The sequence below is a fragment of the Lonchura striata genome, chromosome 8, assembly GCF_050655825.1.
Source record: "Lonchura striata isolate lonStrDom1 chromosome 8, ASM5065582v1, whole genome shotgun sequence".
NCBI classification, from domain to species: Eukaryota; Metazoa; Chordata; class Aves; order Passeriformes; family Estrildidae; genus Lonchura; species Lonchura striata.
In genome coordinates, this window is record NC_140710.1 from 27,499,361 (window position 1) to 27,515,097 (window position 15,737).

At 58.2% G+C, this 15,737-nt stretch overlaps 1 protein-coding gene and 2 long non-coding RNA genes across 4 annotated transcripts; all 3 read left to right on the forward strand.

Annotated features, from left to right (window-relative positions):
- The first annotated feature begins 610 nt into the window (after positions 1 to 610).
- On the forward strand, positions 611 to 5,353 carry LOC146766791 (uncharacterized). The gene is made up of 2 exons (XR_014957111.1): positions 611 to 880; positions 1,304 to 5,353. It is a non-coding gene; the product is annotated as an uncharacterized LOC146766791 (long non-coding RNA).
- A 172-nt stretch (positions 5,354 to 5,525) lies between these two features.
- On the forward strand, positions 5,526 to 8,518 carry LOC144248626 (uncharacterized). Of its 2 annotated transcripts, none has more exons than XR_014957110.1 (3): positions 5,526 to 5,623; positions 5,857 to 7,001; positions 8,252 to 8,518. It is a non-coding gene; the product is annotated as an uncharacterized LOC144248626 (long non-coding RNA). The 2 variants fall into 2 exon arrangements; XR_013341934.2 differs by having other exon boundaries at positions 5,609 to 5,623; positions 6,688 to 7,001.
- A 3,518-nt stretch (positions 8,519 to 12,036) lies between these two features.
- On the forward strand, positions 12,037 to 14,952 carry LOC146766792 (uncharacterized). Its single transcript, XM_085586039.1, has 3 exons — positions 12,037 to 12,115; positions 12,176 to 13,298; positions 13,585 to 14,952. The coding sequence occupies exons 1-2, from the start codon at positions 12,037 to 12,039 to the stop codon at positions 13,183 to 13,185; spliced, it is 1,089 nt and encodes a 362-aa protein (XP_085442165.1). The 3' UTR covers positions 13,186 to 13,298; positions 13,585 to 14,952.
- Positions 14,953 to 15,737: the final 785 nt, after the last annotated feature.

The window sequence follows — 15,737 nt, forward strand, 5'->3', positions numbered from 1 at the left end:
AGTGCTGCCGCCTTGTGGACACAGGGCGGTACTGCAGCCCGACCGCCCTCTTGGGAGTGGCTTGGCGCGGACTCACTTGAAAAGTGCTGCCGCCTTGTGGACACAGGGCGGTACTGCAGCCCGACCGCCCTCTTGGGAGTGGCTTGGCGCGGACTCGCTTGAAACGTGCTGCCGCCTTGTGGACACAGGGCGGTACTGCAGCCCGACCACCCTCTTGGGAGTGGCTTGGCGCGGACTCGCTTGAAAAGTGCTGCCGCCTTGTGGACACAGGGCGGTACTGCGGCCCCCCAGCTAGCGCCCGGCAAAATCACCGAGACGGGGCGAGGGGCGGCAGCGAGCGGCGAGCGGGGCGGTGTCTGTGAGTGAGGGGAGGGCTGGAGGCGGCTCCGCGGCGGCGCCGGATTAGGATGGCAGCGGCGAGGGAGGCTTTCTGTCCCGTTCCGGCCGCCGTCCGTACCGGAACGCTTTGTGCCTTTCTGTCCCTCGCCGGCCGCCGTCCCCCACGTGTCGCGAGCCCGGCGCCGCCGTGATGGCGGCGGGCGGTGGGACCGGGCTCGGGCGGGCTCTGGAGGCGCTGCTGGAGGTGGGATTCGGGGCCCGGCGCGCTGAGGGCGGCGGCACCGGGGGGACAGCGGGGGAGGGCGGGCGGGAGCAGCCGGAGGGGACCCGGCACCGGGAATGGGATTGGAGGGGGCGGGACACACGGACAGGCCCCGGAGCCCCCGGGACCCCCAAAACTCCACCGAGACCCCCAAAAAACCCCCCGGGACCCCTCAGAACCCTCTGGGACCCCCCAAAAATAACCGGGAGCCCCCCGTTCCCGCAGGGCGAAGGCGCTGGCGCTGACCGGGAACCGGGGAGTGGAGCCGGCCATGGACTGGTGAGGGGGGACCCCAAGAACACTCCCGGCACCCCCAAAAATACCCGGCGGGATCCCCCAAAAACAGCCCCGGGACCGCCAAAAACAGCCTCGGGAACCCAAAAATTCCCTTCAGGACCCCAACCCCCCCCCCAGGACCCCCAAAATTCCTCCCAAAAACCCCCTGAAACCTCCAAACTTCTCCCCAGGACTCCAAAGCCCTCCCTGGGACGCCCAAAATTCTCTTTGGGACCCCAAAACTCCCCCTGGGACCTCCAAATTTCCCTTTAGGACCCCTGAAATTCCTCCTGGGACCCCCAAAACCCCCTGAGACCCCAAAAGTCCTCCTGGGATGCCCCAAAATCCTTCCAGAACCCCCCAGAACCCCCTCCAATTTTGGGTCCCCCCCCGATTCGGGGTTCCCCCCGGTTTTTGGGTCCCCAGGCTGGTGGCTCATGAGGACGACCCCGACTCGGACCCCGAACTCCCCCCGGGTTTGGGGGCGCCGCCCGCGGGCCTGGGGGGGCCCCGGCAGCCGCCGGCCCCCGAGGACGAGACCCAGAAGTGAATTTTGGGGGTCGGGGGGAATTTGGGGGTTGGGGAGGAAAATTTGGGGTATGAGGAGCTCAGGGATATTTTGGGGTTCAGAGTGGTTAATTCGGGGTTTCAGGGTGTTTATGGGCAGGGTTTTCGGGTATTCTCGGGAGGGCTTTGGGGTATTCTTTGGTGGGTTTTAGGATATTTTTGGGTGGATTTTTTGGGGTATTTTTGGGAGGGTTTTGGGCTGGTTTTGGGGCATTTTATGGTGAGTTTTTTGGATATTTTTAGGAGGGTTTGGGTAGCTTTGGGTGGGTTTTTTGGGGGCATTTAGGACGATTCTGGGGTATTTTTGGGTGGGTTTTGGGCTGAAGGCGGCTCAGCGGCGGCGCTGGAGAAGGATGGCAGCGGCGAGGGGGGCCCGGCGGGGCCCTGCCTTTGCCAGCCCCTCCTGCCGCCCTCCTTGGAATGGTTTGGGGCAGTATGGGGTTATTGAGGTAGGAGTGATTATTTTGTTGTTGTTGATTTAATGTGGGGTTTTTTTGTTTGTTTGTTTGTTGTTGTCGTTTGATGTATTTGGTTTGTAGAGCAGGAACTGTAGACAGAATCCTGCAGAAGTAATATGGAATTTGTCCTCCCAAAACCCGCCCGGCTTCCAACCACTTTCAGCACGTGGTCTTCCTTAGCAGCACATGGTTCCCCCACACTTGGGAGCCGGTGCACTCTACTTTTCTCTCCTCCTTTGCTGACAGATCCTGCTGAGGCTGAGTGCGGTGGTGTGTTTTTCTTTCATTTGATATTTGTTTAATATCTGTTTCCCCCCCCCAACCCCCCTTTCCCTGCCCCTTTCCCTAGAACCTTCCCTGTCATTCATTCTAGCCCCCTCCTCAGCTTCCAGATGTTAGTTCTGCCCTAAACTCCTCCCCTGCTATTCCCTCATTGGTTGCTGTTCCTACACCCGTCCTCCTGAGTTCTGTATAAAACCTTTGCCCCCCCGCCCGCCGGGGTCTTGGGGCTCATGGAATAAAACCATCTCGTTCCCCCCCAAGTCCCGTGTCGCCTTCGTCTGTCCCTGCGCGCCACGAACTGAAACTGCAGAGCTTGCGGGGGAAAGCGGCCGCCCGTTCTCTTCCCTCACCGCCCAGCCTGGCACCGCTCGGGGTGCCGCGGCGAGGAGCGCATGCCGCGCCTCAACATATGGTAGCAGAGGATGGTTCCCTCCTTCGTCTTGTAAAAAAAAACGGGCAAATTTGTGGGGGCGCCCGCCTCACAGAAGAAGAAGGAGGGAAGAGGAACATCTACGGCCGTAAAAGCTCTGCCGGATGCTAAGAGGAGCTGAGCGCCGAGCGAAAAAGATTGAGGCTCCGGGACCTCTTTGTTCTCGCCATCTTCCCGCCCGGGAGCAGCCGCGCTGCACGGGCAGCCGGGCTGCAGAGCTTTTTGGCGGGCAGACTTACCCGAGAACACAGAGGGCGGTTTTGGCAGCGGCTCGGGGGAGCCTGAAGAGGGGCTGACCGAGAAGAGGTTCATTCCTCGGTCAGCATCTGCAGCGAGACCACCGGAGGCTGATAGTGGCCGAAACCAAGGCTTCGGGGACGAGTCTTGGTTTAACGGGAACACCCAGGCTTCCGGAAGGGCCAAACCGAAAGAGAAGGAACATCCCCAGTTTTCAGCGCGACTTTTCCATCGAGTCGAGGAGAAGATTCAAGCCATCTCCGTCCGAGCCTGCAAGGTAAGGTGGGCTACACGGGGTGGGGGTCGCCCCGACGGACGGCTGAGTCTGCCACCTTTTTTTTTCTCGCGTTTTAACCCCCGTCTGCGCCCAGACTGGGGCTGTAGCCGTGCATGTCCCTGGCAAGCGGGTGGGTTTTCTTTTTCTGGGAGAAGCTAGCACTGAGTGCTATCCTTCGCCTAGTCTTCTGTGGGGACCTAGATTAGATCGCTTTTTCTTCTCCTCGAAAAAGTTGTCTTCTCTATCCTCCCCTCCCCATTCTGGGCTGGACGGAGGGGGTAGAAAAGACACCAGTAGGGATCAGCTAAGAAGACGACACGTTAGCTATAGGAGCGTTGTTAAAAGGGGCCCTTTACACCCACGCATTGCGCCGACATCCAGCTGCGTCGGGCGGCCCCCCCCCTCCTATAAATTTCCCCTTTTTGCTTCTGTGAAGCTCCCTATGCCCCCATCCCCTCGGACTTTCCTAAAACCCTTTCCTATCCTCCCTTGGGGATTGCTGTGGCCGAGCCACCCCAAGTGCCCTGCCGGACACTGCTCAGGCCAAGTGCAGTGTATCTGGCACCCCTCCCAAGATGGCGCTGGCCACGCCGCTCGGGACCCGCTTTCCCGCCTTGACCCTTCTTTTCCGCCCCTGGCTTCCCGCCAGTCCCATTTCTCTCCCAATAGCCCTGCACCGTCCCTGCACGAGGCTAGTCCCTGTTGGGGGAGGCGGGGTTGGATATTCCCCCGTCCTTCTTCGGGCTCGTCCTCCGGGGGGAAGGTCGGGAGGGATCTTCTTCCGAGGAAATGGAGCCGAAACCCGGGACTGAGGATCCGTCATTTTGTCTTCCCCCTGAAATGGCGGCGCCCCGGTCCACCCCTTACCAATACCCCCTGTTAATCATGGCAATCACTAATTAAGTGATTGTCTGATTCCCCTATCCTATTCCTTAATGTACCCTACCCAATATTCCTTTTTATTTAACCACAAATTCCTCTTTTTGCTTTTGATTATTTTTGAATAATCTGTTTGTTGAGTTATATTTTATAGAAAGAAATATCATCCCAGTTAATTAATACTCAAGATATTATGCCCACCTCTCAAACGGACATTCAAATTGAACAAACCACATCGCTATCCGCTGACTCTGCTTTAAAACAAGCGCCGTTATCCGCTGACTCTGCTTTAAAAATTTAAGAAGCTGAACATCACAAACGCCGCGACGCAGCAAATTCTAAATCAGATGAAGTCACAAATCCTGCTGTGCTTTGTACCCTTAATTTGGACTCTCATTTAGGACAATTTTATATATTCCAGATAAAGTTTTTATATGTTTCATATGTTGTAATCACAATTAGTTTATCGTTTTCTAATGTCTTTCAATTTATGTTTTTTTAATAATAGATAATGTTACAATTTGATTTTATATTAAGTTGTTTTGTTATAATTATAATTAATTCAGTCTTTTCTAATATTTTTTAACTTAAAGGCTGTGTTTAACCATTATTGCTACAGGAATCACTCAGCTACTATATCGCTTCAGGCTTGCTGCATTGCTGCGAAATTTAAAAAATTTATTAGTTATATTTAGTTGATCTTTTATTATATTTAATTCCAATAATTCCATTTAATTATTTTATTCAAATTAGATAGTTGTAATTTTAATCATTCTAATTAAATTTTTTAATTTAATTTCTGTCAATTATTTCATTCTATTTCAATTATTTACATTATTTACATTATTTTAGATTGTTACTCAGAGCAGCAAAACAGCAAGTTTTGTGCAGTCTTGTGTCTAATTTAGGCTGTTACTACTCTTCCTGCCCTATAAATGCAATAATGTGTCTTTCATGTCCTTTAAGTAATTTACAATGTTATCATATGATTTTATATTATTTGCATGTTTTATTAATTTGCTTAAACCACAAAATTCTCCTTCTTTTTGTAAAGAAAAAGAGGGAGATGCGGTGGTGTGTTTTTCTTTCATTTGATATTTGTTTAATATCTGTTTCCCCCCCCCAACCCCCCTTTCCCTGCCCCTTTCCCTAGAACCTTCCCTGTCATTCATTCTAGCCCCCTCCTCAGCTTCCAGATGTTAGTTCTGCCCTAAACTCCTCCCCTGCTATTCCCTCATTGGTTGCTGTTCCTACACCCGTCCTCCTGAGTTCTGTATAAAACCTTTGCCCCCCCGCCCGCCGGGGTCTTGGGGCTCATGGAATAAAACCATCTCGTTCCCCCCCAAGTCCCGTGTCGCCTTCGTCTGTCCCTGCGCGCCACGAACTGAAACTGCAGAGCTTGCGGGGGAAAGCGGCCGCCCGTTCTCTTCCCTCACCGCCCAGCCTGGCACCGCTCGGGGTGCCGCGGCGAGGAGCGCATGCCGCGCCTCAACAGCTGAGGACAAAGCCCTACCCCTACACGGACAAGGCAGCAGACCTGGTTCGGGAAGCCAGCGTGCTCCAGGCTGCTCCAGGACTCTGATCAAACATCAGCATCCCCGTCTCTCACGTTGATGGTATGTGGTAACCCCTTAAGAACAGAATTCCACATTTTCTAACACTAAGCAGCAAACTGGGGATGGATAACTCTAGAAATCCTGTCATGTAAGGACCTCCAGGATTCAGCCCTCCATGTGTCCTTGGTATCAGAGGTTGGAATTGCAGAGTTGCCACTTTACCCCCAGACGTAATTTTTGATGTGGTTGTGCCACTTTAACAGTATTTGAAATCTCTCTTCGTGTTCTTGCAGCAGCATTTTCGAACCACAATGGAAATCTAGCCCTTCTGCCGGGAGCTGTTCACAGATTCGTGGAATCCCAGAAGGGTTTGGATGGGAAGGCACCTTTTTTTAAAGCTCATCCCGTTCCACCCCCTGCCATGGGCAGGGACACCTCCCACCATGCCAGGGTGCTCTAAGCCCTGTCCAGCCTGGCCTTGGACACTTCCAGGGATCCGGGGGCAGCCACAGCTTCTGTGGGCAACCTGTGCTGAGGTGCCCTGAGGAAATGTGTGAGCCGGAGGGAGCCGGGGCCGGGCGGAGGGAGCCGAGCTGTGGGAATGGGCGAATGGAGGCGGGAGCGGGCGGGACTAGGCGAGCGTGGGCGAAAGCGGCCGAAAGGGGCCGAGGAGGCGAGCGGAGCCGAGCTTTGCCGAGTTCAGCCGAGGCGAGCCGAGCTTTGCCGAAGAGGCGAATGGAGGCGAATGCGGCCGGAAATAGCCGAGCGTGGCCGAAAGTAGCCGAAGATGGCCGAGGAGCCGAGTCCAGCCGAACGGAGCCGAGCTCTGCCGAGCGCAGCAGCCCGGCCGGGGCTGAGCCGGGGCGCCGGGAGGATCCCCTCCTGTCCCTCTCTCTCCCGCTCCATGCTCCTGCCCGTGTTCAGTTACCTCTCTTTCCCCCGTTTCCGTGTCCCCCCCAAACCCGGCTCCTTCCTGTCCTGTCCTGTCCCTGCCCCGCTGCTCCGTTCCATTCCCCCTCTCGGTGGTGTGAGATGGGATTTGAGCCCTTTCTGACACCCACGCGTGCTCTTTGTGTTGCCAAATCCCGCGTGTGAGCCAGAAGCTCTCCCTGCCTCTTTTGCAGGTGGATGTGCCATTCAAAGCCCTGGAGGCAGGGCTGAGCACCGGCGAGCCGCGCGTGGCTGCTCTGCACAGGGGGCGTGGCAGGAAACACTCGCTGAGTGCCGGAGGAGCGAACGGGAGCCTTGGCCCTGCCATCCTCTGGGATCTCCGGGGACACTGCAAGCACTGGCAAAGAGCCGAGAGCCATGGGAGCAGCGCTGAGCGAGGCTGTGTCCCAGCCAAGGAGTTCCTCCTGTGTCCCTTAAGAGGATACCCCAGGGCTGGTTTTCTGCATCAAGACTTCTGATCAGACCATCTGTAGACCTCTGGCTTAATGTAAATATTTATTTATATGTTTGTCTCTGACAGCAAAGCACGTATCTCCTGACTTCCCTGCTATTCAGTATCTGCTGAACTGGCTGTGCATTTTTCCTAAGCTAAGGAAAACCCTCCCTCTGATTCTGTAATTTCCAAAGGAGCAGCATTGAGTCACTTATGTTTTTCTTGTCTCCATAACTTTAGCTTGACTCGTGCTCAAGGACAGGAATGACTCAAGAACTGTATGTGGTGAATTGTTAGTTTGGCGGGGGTTTTTGCAAATTCAGGGCTAAAATGTGATGTAAGAAAAGGCTTTTATTGCAGCAATTAGATTTTTGCAGCATGGCAGATTTTCAAGCCTCTAAGTAAATCACTTCATTCAGGTTTAAACTCTCTTGAAATATGCTTGATATGTTTTGGGGTTTTTTTCATTGTTATGCTACTTTTCGTTTTGGTTTGATTTGGCTTTCTTTTTTGCCTGGCGTGGGAAAATTTTACAGCTCTCACTTTTTTCTTCTCCAGTTGAGTATAGTGTTACCTTCTTAATTCAAAAACCATTTGCTGTATGGAAAAAGCACCTTGCCTTTGTGAAGGGCCAGGTGGGAACTGTTTTAATGGCCAGTGGCACAGCCCTGTAGCACACAATTCCCAGGAAGTGGGGAGCCCTCTGCCAGGCAGAGCCACCTGGCCAGGTTCCTGCGGGTGCTGCTGCTGTACCCGGCTGATGAGGTGAGAAGCAGCTTGGCTTTATTGCCAAAATAAAACTCACCCGTTTTCCTATGAATCCCAGCAAAGTGGTCCCAAAGGCTCTGTCACTCAGTCTCTGCTTCCATTGGTGTGGAGAGGCTGGATCCCAGTTATCACCCCAGCAGTGCCCCTGCCTCCCTTTTCCCCACTTTTCTGTTCCAGTCGTACGAAATATTCAGGCTTTGTTTTCTTCCCCCTGCGGTTCACTGCAGATCCCAGAAAACCCACAGGAGGGAAGATCATTCCTTGTGCTTCCACCTCCAGGTGAGAGAGGAGATGGTCACATCCTAGGAGCCTGATTTTGGAATGTTTTCTGGAATTGGCCCAGTGGCTTTTACTTCTGGGCTTCCTGGAGTCTGTCCGTGGCAGGTCCAGCCCGTGCTTCAACTGAGAGCCCTCAGTCCGCAGGGAAATGAACCTTTGGGGAAGTTCTTACAGCTCTGCTTAGTGCTTTATGAATGGTGATGATTTTCTGGAAGTAGGCTGTCCATTCTGACCCTTTGTCTTCCCTCTCCCTGCAGACTGTACCTGCTGAGAGGCTGAGGTGAGACCAGGATCTGTAAAATCCCTGACTCTCCGTGTTTTCCCGAGGCTGAAGCCGTGTTTGCTGTCAGTGACGACAGGGTGGGAGATGCTAAACACTGAAAACTTTGGGGTTTTTCCCCTGAACTCCCCAAGACTCTCTGCAGCTGTGCCCTGTCTATCTCTTGAAAGAGTTTCTGGATTTACAAAGGTTTTTACATTCTGCAATATTTATCTATAACTCGATTAAAAAGAATCCTACTGTATCAATGTGGTGTTAATTACTTTGTTTGAGTCGGTTAATTAAAGCGAATTGTTGGTAAGGGGTTTGAGCATCCCTTAGTTGGAGCTGGCAGCTCTTATTTAATTTCTCTTCATTCCTTTAATTTCTTTCAATTATTTCTTAAGCCATTACTGCAATTAGGATGCACGGTAAGGACAAGAGCATTTCTGCCCTGCTGGATTGGGAAATCCGAGCCCAATTCCTTGGAGAGATTGAGGGGATGGGGATCTGTGCCTCAAGCTGGGTTTTGACAGTGGGAATTTGGTGAGGAAGGAAGAGGAGAGATCCCACGGAAAGTGGCTGAGGCCAGTTCCGCTGGCTTTGGGTGCTCCTACCCCCGAGAAAATCATCCTGGCTGAAGGGAGCTGGAAGAAGCCAGGGGGCTGCGCCGGGGGCTGTGCAGGGACCCCAAACCCTGGTCAGGGGCGCTGGGCAGTGCCAGCTCCAGAGGAACGCTGCAGAGGGGCTGCGCTGGAGCCCCTCAGCTTCCATGCAGAGATGCTGGCACTGCGGGGCTTTCGGGACACTGCCGAGAGGCTCCGCTGCCAGAGCCGGGGAGTTCTCCCGTTCTTTTCTGTCGTGCTGGGCACCTGGCAAGTCCTTAGAGCCCCGCAGGCTGCCAGTGCCAGCGGAGCAGCTGGAATCACAGACGGTCACACAGAAACCGGGCTGGGAGAGCAAATGAGCTGTTCCATGTTGCTTTTCACAACGCGTTTTGGATTTATACCAGAATCTCTTCTCTCCCCTCAGACCCCGTACCCCTGACTTTTGAGTTTTCTCACAGAAATGTCTCGGCCTGCACCGGGAAAAAGAAAATTCCCTGGCACGGCGGGGAGCGGCGGGGTTTGGGGGTGCTGGGGCGGCACGGGGGTCCCCGCGCCCCGGCCGGTCTCGGTCAGCCCCGGGAAATCGCCGCCGCCGCCGGCTCGGCCCCGGCGCCGCCCCGGTGCTCCGGCCCGAGAGAGACCCCGACCCGCCCGCCGGGGCAGAGGCGGCACCGCCGGGAGCCGAAGCGGCAGCCCCGGGCCCATCCCGGCGGGCCGGGAGCGATGGCCCCGCCTCCATCCCGGGCGGGCCGGAGCCTCAGGGGCGGGGCCGGGCCGGAGCCTCAGGGGCGGGGCCGGCGCTGGCTCAGGTGCGCGGGACCGCGGGGCACCTGCGTGGGGTGGGGCCGAGGTTATTTAAGTGCCGGGAATCGCTGCAGCCGCCATTTGCTCACTCGGAGCGCAGTGAGGGTGGTGGGTTCTGTGCGGGCTCCGCAGCTTCGCCCTTCTCTCCTTCCCCCCCTTTACTCTTCCTTCCTCCTGCTCCCATTCCCCTTCTTTCCCTGCCTTTGCCCCGTTTTCCTCTCCTCCCCAAAGCCGACTGCTTTCGCTCCCCTTTTGTGCCCCCTTCTACTCTTCCTTCCTTCTGCTCCTATTCCCCTTCTTTGTCTTCCTCCTTTTCCTTCTCGCCCCATTTCGGCCTCCCCTCCCGTCCCACCATCTACCCTTCCTTCCTTCTCTCCATATTTCTGTTTTTTCTCCCCTAAACCCACTCTCCCTCCTCCCCCAAACGCGACCCCCCCACTCGTCCCTCACCTGTCCCTGCCCCGCTGCTCCGTTCCATTCCCTCTCTCTTCCCTCCTCTGTCCCGTCCCTCTTTCCCCCTGCCGGCCTTTCCCTTCCCCGCCCGCTTTCCTCCGCAGCCCGACCTCCCTCCCCACCTTCCCGCATGCCCCGCTCTGCTCCCCTGTTCTCGTTCCCCGTTCCCCTTTTCCCTCTTTCCTCGCAGCCGCGGGGCTCGGGGCGCCGCAGAATAAAGCCCAGAGGGCCGGAGCCGGCGCCCCCCGCCCTCGCTGGGGTCCCCACACGGGGCCGGAGCCGCTCTGCGGGTCCCCCCATTGCAGTCTAATACACGGCCCGACACTGCCGGGGTGCGGCTTTCCCGACATCACACTGGGGGTCGGGCTGGGGGTCGGGAGGGGGTCCTGGGGGGAGGGGGGTGGGGGGGTTAGGAAGGGCCCCCTCCGGAGGAGGGGGTCCGGGGGGGGGGGGCAGGGTGGGAGGGGGGTGGGAATGGGTGGGTGGGGAGGGGGGGTGGGGGGGTGGGGTGGGGGGGGGTGGGTGGGGGGGTGGGGTGGGAGGGGTGGGGGGGGGGGGTGGGGGGGGGTGGGGGGGGGTGGGGCGGCGGGAGGGGACAGACGGTCGTGTGTTTTTTTATTTCTGTTCACGGCGCAGAGTGACGTGACCCCCTCTGCTCCCCCCCCCACCCCACCCACCCCCCTCCCTCCCACCCACCCCCCTCCCTCCCACCCCACCCCCCCACCCCCCCACCCCCCCCCACCCCTCCTCCCACGCCCCCCCCCTCCCACCCCCCACCCCCCCAACCCCTCCCACCCCCCCCGCCCACTCCTCCCCCCGGGTCCCGGTCCGGAGAAGGGGGTCCCGGAGAGGGGGCGGGGCTGGAGGGGGGAAGGCCCCCCCTCCACCCCGCCCCCCTCCCCCGGACCCCCTCCTCCGGAGGGGGCCCACCCTGGCCCCCCCCCCCCCCGGGACCCCCTCCTCCGGAGGGGGCCCTTCCTAACCCCCCCCCCCTCCCCCCAGGACCCCCTCCCGACCCCCAGCCCGACCCCCAGTGTGATGTCGGGAAAGCCGCACCCCGGCAGTGTCGGGCCGTGTATTAGACTGCAATGGGGGGACCCGCAGAGCGGCTCCGGCCCCGTGTGGGGACCCCAGCGAGGGCGGGGGGCGCCGGCTCCGGCCCTCTGGGCTTTATTCTGCGGCGCCCCGAGCCCCGCGGCTGCGAGGAAAGAGGGAAAAGGGGAATGGGGAACGAGAACAGGGGAGCAGAGCGGCAGTCGAGGGGAAGGGGACGAGGACAGGGGGCCGGTGGGGAGAGGTCGGGGTGTGAAGGGCAGGTGGGGAGGGGCCTGGGGGGAGGGCCGGGTGAAGGAAAAGAAAGATTGAAGGCAGCTTTGGGGAAGGAGGCGGAATGTGTGGAGGGGGAAAGGTATCACGGAAAGGCGGCAGGAGGAACCGGGAGCGCGTGGGGGGGAGCAGGGGGAGCCCGGCTGGGGAGGGAAGGAACAGGGACAGGATGGAGGGACAGGGTAGTGTAGGGGTGAGTAGCGGAATAGAGAGGGAGGACAAGGAAAGGGGTGTAGGGGGGCCCGCCCGGGAGGGAGGGAGGGGAGGGCTAGGGGGGAGAGGGAGGGGGGGGGTTTGGGGGGGGGAGGGTGTAGGGGGTGGGGGAGGGGAGGAAAGGAGGGTAGATAGGAGAGGTATAGAGAAAAAGAAATACAAAAGAAAAGAAACGCGCAAGAAAAGCAAAAGAAACAGAGATATGGAGCCCGACCGGTCGCAACCTCCCGCTCCGAGCGCCCAGCACCAAATGGCTCCGCCGCGCTCGCCCCGCGGTTTAAATAGCCGCGGCCCCGCCCCGCGCAGGCGCGCTGGGGCCCCGCGCACCTGTGCGCGCACCTGTGCTGGCCCCGCCCCCGGCCCCGCCCCTCGCCCGTAAATGGCGGCGGCTCCGCGCCCGCCCCGTGTTCTGTGTGGATGCTCGGGCGGACTGCGGCGGGACCGGCGCTCGGAGCTCCGTGCGGGGATCGGATCGGGGCAGCTCCCGGCCTGCGCGGCGTCCGAGGCGCTCAGCTGAGATCGGGATCGGGATTTGGGTCCTGGGCCCGCCGGTGTCTGCTGGGGGAGCCGGCCAGAGCCGCTCCTTCCTCGGCGGACAGGGAGGGGGTGCCGGGGCCGGCGGATCGAGGCGGGATCGGGGCTGGGATCCGGACCGGCAGCGCCGCGGCCGGGAGGAGCCGCTCCGGGACGGGCGCCGCCGCTCCAGCTGCGGCCGGCCCGGGGCTCGGGTCCCGCCGGGGCTCGGGTCCCGTTCTCGCTGTGGCCGCGGGGAGCCGGGGCTGCGTCGGGGCCGGGACCCCATCGGCACCGCCGCTCCCGCAGCGCCGCCTCCGGCCCCGCGGGCGGACACGGAGCCGCCCCGCAGCCCCCGCGGGATGCCGAGCCCCCCCGCCCCGGTAGCCCTGTGGCCACCGCGCTCCCCTGCGAGCAGCAGCGCCCGCCTCCCCCGACCCGTGTCCGCATCCCCGGGGGAGCCCCGCCGGACGAGCGGGGCTGCGGCGCCGCGGCCGGGAGCAGCCGCTCCGCCGGGGCCGCTGCTCCCGCTCCGGCTGTGCCCGGTGCGGGGCTGGAGGCGCCGGAGCCCCCGAAGGGCAGAGAGCACCTCCTGTCCTTGGCTCTGCAGGGCGGGAGCTGCCGTGCCCTGCCCGTGGCTCGCAGCGTGCCGAACGCACGTCCCGGCACGGGCACCGGCGCACGGGACAGCGCTGGCACGGACACGGCTGAAGGGCTGCCCGCGGCTCCTCGGCCAGGGGCTGCTCCCCACAGGCACGCAGAGATGCTTCAGCCCGGACAGACGCCACCGACAGCCCACAGGGACCCCAGGGAACGGCTGGCATTACCTGGGAATGGAGGCACGGGCCGTTTGCAGAGGGACTCTGACAGCAATCCCTGTTGCCGACCTCCCCGAGCTCCCACACAGCTGCCAGGTATGTTCCAGCCACCCCAAATCTCCTCCCTCTTTTCCAGCCTGAGGCCATCATTCACCAGCAGCATTTCAGCCAAGGCAATCTTCCTTCACGGGTACTAAATGCCAAGCAAGAGCCTCGGAGATGCCTTGAAATCAGAGGTTCGAGTGCGATGATGTTCGGAGATTTCCAGGGAGCCAGCTGGAGGTGCAGAAGGGATGGAAAACTCTCACAGGTGGGTCCCACTGGAGGTGTGCTGCAGGCAGGGATGTGCATCCCTTTCCTGAGGAAAAAGGACATGCCGAGGCTCTGAAAGGAGCTGAGCTTCTGCAGGAGAGATGTTCTGCCTCAGCACAGGCCGGGAGCGCATCCAGCCACCGCCTTGTCCTGCTTTAAAACATCAACTGGAGCCTAAGCTCCGGGTGGGGAGGGAGCTGAGAGCAGGAGGGGCAGGAGCAGGGATGGGAGATGAGGCTGCTGGAATGTCACCTGGAGCAGCTGAACATGTTCTGTCCCTGCAGGAGCCCAAAGCAGATCCCTCCTGGCCGGGCTGGATGGGAGATGAGGCTGCTGGAATGTCATTGGAGCAGCCAGGAGCCAAAGCAGATCCCTCCTGGCCGGGCTGGATGGGAGATGAGGCTGCTGGAATATCATTGGAGCAGCCAGGAGCCAAAGCAGATCCCTCCTGGCCGGGCTGGATGGGAGATGAGGCTGCTGGAATGTCATTGGAGCAGCCAGGAGCCAAAGCAGATCCCTCCTGGCCGGGCTGGATGGGAGATGAGGCTGCTGGAATGTCACCTGGAGCAGCCAGGAGCCAAAGCAGATCCCTCCTGGCCGGGCTGGATGGGAGATGAGGCTGCTGGAATGTCACCTGGAGCAGCCAGGAGCCAAAGCAGATCCCTCCTGGCCGGGCTGGATGGGAGATGAGGCTGCTGGAATGTCACCTGGAGCAGCCAGGAGCCAAAGCAGATCCCTCCTGGCCGGGCTGGATGGGAGATGAGGCTGCTGGAATGTCACCTGGAGCAGCCAGGAGCCAAAGCAGATCCCTCCTGGCCGGGCTGGATGGGAGATGAGGCTGTTGGAATGTCACCTGGAGCAGCCAGGAGCCAAAGCAGATCCCTCCTGGCCGGGCTGGAGGGCAGCTGCTGGATCTGCTGTGGGGGAAAACTCCCTGCCCCTGCCAGGAGCGCTGGCTCTGCTCTTCCTCCAGCTCTTGAGCAGTGTCAGGGCCACCGTGAGGGAGTTCAAACCCAAAAAATCCCCACAGCCCACGGAGTGAATGATCCCAGCAGAGAAACGCAGCATTGAAATAAAAATCTTACAGCTCTGTCAAAAAGGCTGTGACATCACTGCAACGGGATTGCCAGGAACCTTCTGGTTTGCTCTTGGTTCTCTTTTGTGTATTTTTAGTCCCTCAGTGGACAGCTTGTAGAATTTATTCTGGGACTTAGAGGTTGAGCAGGGTTGGCTCAGGATTGACCTTCACCTCTGGTGCCGCTTTGCGCAAACACAACGTGGCCGGGCTGGGTGAACTCGTGACCTCAGCTTTCCCCTCCAAAATGTCCCTCACTTATTTCCCTGGGGTGAGCTGGGATTTTGGCCCAGACTGTCACTCCTCACCTCCCCGTGCCCGCGCGGTGTCCGTTGTGTTCCCCACGGTGCCCTGGGGACACCGGGGGGTCCCTTTGCCTTTCTCCTGCCCCTTTCCAGCCCGAGGCTCCTCTGCCCTCGTCCCACACAGCACAGGGGCACCGAAGGGGAAAGGCTCCAGAAAACATTTCTGCGATTCCTCAGCAATTCTTTCAATTCCCCGGGGAGAGGAGCGTGAACTCACAGCCACCGAGGCCTGACGGGTTCCTGCAGCGAGAGCTCGGCGCGTGTCCGCAGAGGTGAGTGTGGCACCCGAAAGGAAAAAGCGCGGGAGACAAACGTGATTTCTTTTGCTTCAAAGTTATTGCAAGTTCTTAAAGCCCGACCAACTTTTGCTCTTGCTTTTGGTCGGGTGGAGCAGGAGCAGTGGGCAGAGGTGGTGCCATTGATGCGGACGTGCCCGATGCTTTTTCTGCCCGGGCAGAAAAAGGAGATTAAGCTCGCCTTACGTCAAGCAGCTATTTAAAAAGATTTATAGCTCTTTAAACGTAGCGCCCTTTAATTACCATAATGTTTCTTCCATGATTTTAACTAATTCTCAGTGTATTTTATAAAACTTAAAATAACACCTCCTCCCCATAAAACAGACTCATCAAGCATTAGACAACAAGTCCTTGTGCCAGTCTCAGGCTTCCACATCTAACAGGAGACCCTCCCCGTAAGCAAACAAAAAAATCAAAATAACGTACCAAAACTAGTCCTTGCTAACATTAAAAATACAGCTCGACCGTATCCAAAAAACCCCCGATTTTATTTCTTCCAAATGCCAAATACTCTTCAAATTCTAAATCAAAAACTCTTAAAAAACAAAAACCATTTGTCCAAGCCCACAAAAAATATAAAACAATCCAATCGATATCCTACATTTAACAAAACCCACTACACAAATTAGTACCATTTGAAATGTAACATAAATAAAAATCTATGACTAAGAAACATATCTCCCAATAAATAAAACCACCCTGTAAAGATATAAGTAATAATCTCAACTCAACAAGCTAAAATTTCTCCAAAACCAAAAGAC